We start from the raw sequence: 4,567 nt of genomic DNA on the forward strand, positions 1-4,567 counted from the left end.
AGTGAAAGCAAATTGAAGTGAAAAGTAAGAAGGGAGTGACCTCTGATCAATAATGGAATGCATGAGGTCAAGTGGAAGAGATGGGCGCTGAGATGAGGCGGGGAGAAGAGAACACCTGACCCTCACCTGTCACCTCTATCTCTCAGCCTGAGAGTCCTTCTTCACCTTTGTTCACATTTCCTCCCTTGCCCCACCATCTTTCCATCTCTCCTTCCTTCACTCATTTTATTCCCCTATTTTTGCTTCCTTATAGTTTGCTTCCTTCCTTTAGAGTTTTCATCTATTTCCATTTTTTCAACATTTTTTCTCTTGTACCCTTGGATTCAGTATCATTTTCTGGAATTGCTGTCCTTTCAGAAGAGTTCTAGTCTTCCAGCAATATATTCATCGTTTGTTTCTCCACTAATGAAGTAGTTACTCCTCTGACTCTTGTATCTACCTGTGATCTCGGGGGTCTTACCCAGTAAGGAGCCACCTACACTTGGGGATGGGGAGACATGAAATATCACAGGGTGCAACAGTGTCTAGAGGCTCCCCTTCTGGGACCTGTACCTAGAATAGCTTTTTATGAACCCAGAGATTCTGATTCTGGGAAAGATTGAAAGTAAAAGAAGAAGGGGTCGGCAGAGGATGAGATGGTTAGATAGCACTACTGACTCAGTGGACATGAATTTGAGCAAACTCCGGGAGATAGTGGAGGACAATGAAGCCTGGCATGATGCAGTCCACAGGGCCACAAAGAGTTGGACACGACTTAGCAACTGAACAACAAAAGCAGTTAACATCAGGTACCTATCATGCGCAAGGATACAAATTGTGAAATCAAGACCTATGTCTGTAACACAGTATGGTTCAATAGTGGAGGAAAATCACAGACAAATGAAATGTTTGTTAACATTATGATGTGCTAACTGTTGCATAAAAAACTACTGTTGCAAAAATGTATTGATATTAAAGACTGGAAAAAGGGAGGAGGTCTTTAGAGTAGGAAACTATACAGAGGAGACTGACTACCATTTATTATTCCAGATACTGTTCTACAGAATTTAAGTATTATTTTATTTAATTCCTTAGACAATTCATAGGGAAAACATTTTCTTATAGATGTAGAATCTAAGACTCAGATTAAGTAACTTGCTGAAGGTCAAATCTCAAGGATGTAGAAGCTTGGAATTTTGACTGTTTCTATTGGACTCCAAGTGTCTTGCTACCATGATGTTACACTGAGTATTTGAAGGGCAGGTTGCACGTGTCTTTTGATGGCTTTAAGCTATTTCATGAATATGTATTCCAGCACCAATTAGTGAACCGTCTAGAGAAGGACTACTTAGATCAGCACCTGGTATTATGATATGCACATGAGAATGTCCATCTTCTGGACTTGGACAAATCATTTTGAGCCCCTGAGCTCTTGAAAGGTGAGCAGCAACTTCAGACAGAGGTCTGTCATTTGTGTTACTTAGGTGTATGGAGAAGACACCATGGCATCAGGGAACCTCACATGTGTATCAGAATTTGTCCTCCTGGGACTCTCACAGACTCAGGAGCTCCAGCTCTTCTTGTTTCCGGTGTTCCTGTTTGTCTACACCACCACTGTCGTGGGAAACCTCCTTGTCATGATCACGGTGACCTCTGATTCCAGGCTCCACACACCTATGTATTTCCTGCTGCGAAATCTTGCTGTCATAGACCTCTGCTATTCCACAGTCACTTCTCCAAAGATGTTAGTGGACTTCTTGCATGAGACCAAGACCATCTCCTACCAGGGCTGTATGACCCAGATCTTCTTCTTCCACCTCTTGGGAGGTGGGACTGTCTTCTTCCTCTCAGTGATGGCCTATGACCGCTACATAGCCATCTCCCGGCCCCTTCACTACATCACCATCATGAACACTCGTGTGTGTGTGGGGCTGGTGGTTGCTGCCTGGGTAGGGGGCTTTGTCCACTCCATTGTCCAACTGATTCTGATGCTCCCATTGCCTTTTTGTGGCCCCAACATCCTAGATAATTTCTACTGTGATGTTCCACAAGTGCTGAGGCTTGCCTGCACAGATACCTCCCTCCTGGAGTTCCTTATGATCTCCAACAGTGGGATGCTGGTCTTTATCTGGTTCCTCCTCCTTCTGATCTCTTACACTGCCATCTTGGTGATGCTGAGGTCCCACTCAGGGCAGGCGAGGAGGAAGGCAGCTTCCACCTGCACCACCCACATCATAGTTGTGTCTATGATCTTCATTCCCTGTATCTATATCTACGCTCGGCCCTTCACTCCATTCCCCATGGACAAGACAGCATCCATCAGCTACACTGTCTTGACCCCCATGTTCAATCCCATCATCTACACCCTGAGGAACCAGGAGATGCAGGCAGCCATGAAGAGATTAAGCAAGCGCCTAGCTGGGACTGAACTGAACTGAACTGAGTGATTTCCAGCAGGAAGTGAACTTAAAATCGGTTGACTTCAAATGACAGATCTTCCCTCTGAACTTTTGTTTTTTCATGTGAGAAGTGAAGAAAAATATTTATTGAGTGTGGCAGTTAAGATTAAGCTAGTATTTCTACAGACCTTCTCCTGTGTCAGGTGTTGTGTTAGGCACTTTTACACTTTTGTCCCATTCTCAGAAAACTGACAGTGGGTATGTTATTATTATATTAAACAATTTGTAAGTGAAAAAACTCAGAGAGAACTGACTTGCTCAATGAAGAAGAGCAAGTGAGGGGCAGAGCCTGATCAATAGACGGTTCCTCTGACTCCAAGTTTCAAGGCAGGAGATGTGGATGGAATTTGAAATTCAGGGTCTCATATAATCACAAGGGAAAACTTGGAGAATTCCTCATCTGTGGATGAATATCTGTGATGAATGGCCAACACTTTCATCTGAATTCTAGAGCAATCACATTTTTTTCCCCTGTTCCCTGCCTCTATGCCTCACTCTCCATGGTGGTATTTTGGAAGTAGTCTTATTTTTTAATATTTGTTCATAAACAATGAGTTATTATATAATTTTTTTCATTTTTAATATCGTCTAAATATTTCCCATAAGAGTATTTTCCTTTGATTTGTTCCTTTTCTACCAAATGCTCCTTGGATAATCTGAGAACTGTTTTGCTTTCTGCACACAGTCTTTACATCACTTGCATGATATGGCTAAGAGGAGGATGCTGTAGTATGTTTGGGGAACCAAAGCCAGAGAGGGCAGGGCCATATCTATTAGTGGTCCTGATTTAGCTATAGGTTCAGTCCAAAGCTGCCACCTCATGGGGTTTTGCCCTTCTCTTTGACTTCCTGCCTTGGAATGAGGGCTTTCTTGGGGTTGAGGATTGAGCTGTATTCATCTTTAAATCCTCTTAGCACCTAGACATTATCCTATTCAGATAAGCATTTCTACTTTTTCCTGCACCCTGTTCTTTCCCTTTCAAGTTCAGATCTTTTCATTTGTCTCTGTATAACCAGTATTTATTTACCCCATCTCTTTGAGGTATGTTTCCCTTTGTTAAAGTCTTGGGCAGTGTATAACATTGCTCCAAAGTTAAGAAGATAATAAAAACGTTTCCTGCTTCCCTCCCAGCAACAATCCCATCCAGGAAATAAAAGTTATGGCTCTCCAAGCCATCATGGCAGCTTCGAGTAGTTCATCCTTGCCCCATTTCACACATTTCTCCCCATTCGCAGTGGGTGAGATGACAGGAGAGGAAATGAACTCTGTCATGTTTGATCTGGGAGGTCCCACAGAACAGTGTTTCCCATTCATGGTAAAGCCCTTTAAATATTTGACAGTACTTTTCTCATCTTCTAATTTGTCTCTTCTCCAGATGCAGCATCTACATTCGTTCAATTGTTCCCATTGTGACAGGTTTCCTGATTCCAACATCCTGACCATCTCCTCTATATTTGCTCTCATGTGACCACATGCCTTATGAAATGTGATGCTCAACATATGACACACAACTCTATGGGAGGGTGTGAGCTCTTTTGGACACTGTGATAGTCCTCTTTGAAATATATATCCATTAGGATGCTGTTGATTGCAAGTAGCAGCATAACCAAATCACAACGGCTTAAAGAATGAGATTATCTCACTTATAGAGATTAGAGGATAGGCAATTCTAGAGTCAGCTGATTCTTCGGTTCTAACATTTTAGGAGCCTGGGTTGCCTGCTCTATAATTCCCTGTCTTTCCCATCATGATGGCAATGTGGCTGTTAAAACTACAATTATCATACCTTTATATCCAAATAGTTCAGCAAGAAGGAAGATGAAGGGCATTCATGTAATTTTCTGAAAACCCTGGGATGAAATTTTTTTTTCCTAGTACCATTCCCACATTCCAGCAGAATTCCCTTACGACTTGTTGGCCAGAAACTTGGGTCATATAGTCACCCCAATCTACAGGGGAGGATGGAAAGTGAATGGCTGGTTATTTAATCCAGAAAGAAGGGGATTGGAAATGACAATCAACAGCGCCAGCCGTATGGGTAGAAGCCCCTGATAGCAGGATGGTAGACATGAGAGTCAGAAATCTTGACAATGAACAAAGTTTGTCATGGACAAGGTCATAAAGTCAAA

The 4,567-nt window shown here is 42.5% G+C and overlaps 1 protein-coding gene across 1 annotated transcript; it reads left to right on the forward strand.

The window, feature by feature from the left end:
• The first annotated feature begins 1,481 nt into the window (after window positions 1–1,481).
• On the forward strand, window positions 1,482–2,417 carry LOC129536532 (olfactory receptor 4D1-like). Its single transcript, XM_055395512.2, has one exon. It carries the CDS (start codon window positions 1,482–1,484, stop codon window positions 2,415–2,417), a length of 936 nt encoding a protein of 311 aa, XP_055251487.2.
• Window positions 2,418–4,567: the final 2,150 nt, after the last annotated feature.

This window comes from Moschus berezovskii, chromosome 20 (assembly GCF_049115385.1).
Source record: "Moschus berezovskii isolate FMDL1 chromosome 20, NW_MosBer_1.0, whole genome shotgun sequence".
NCBI classification, from domain to species: Eukaryota; Metazoa; Chordata; class Mammalia; order Artiodactyla; family Moschidae; genus Moschus; species Moschus berezovskii.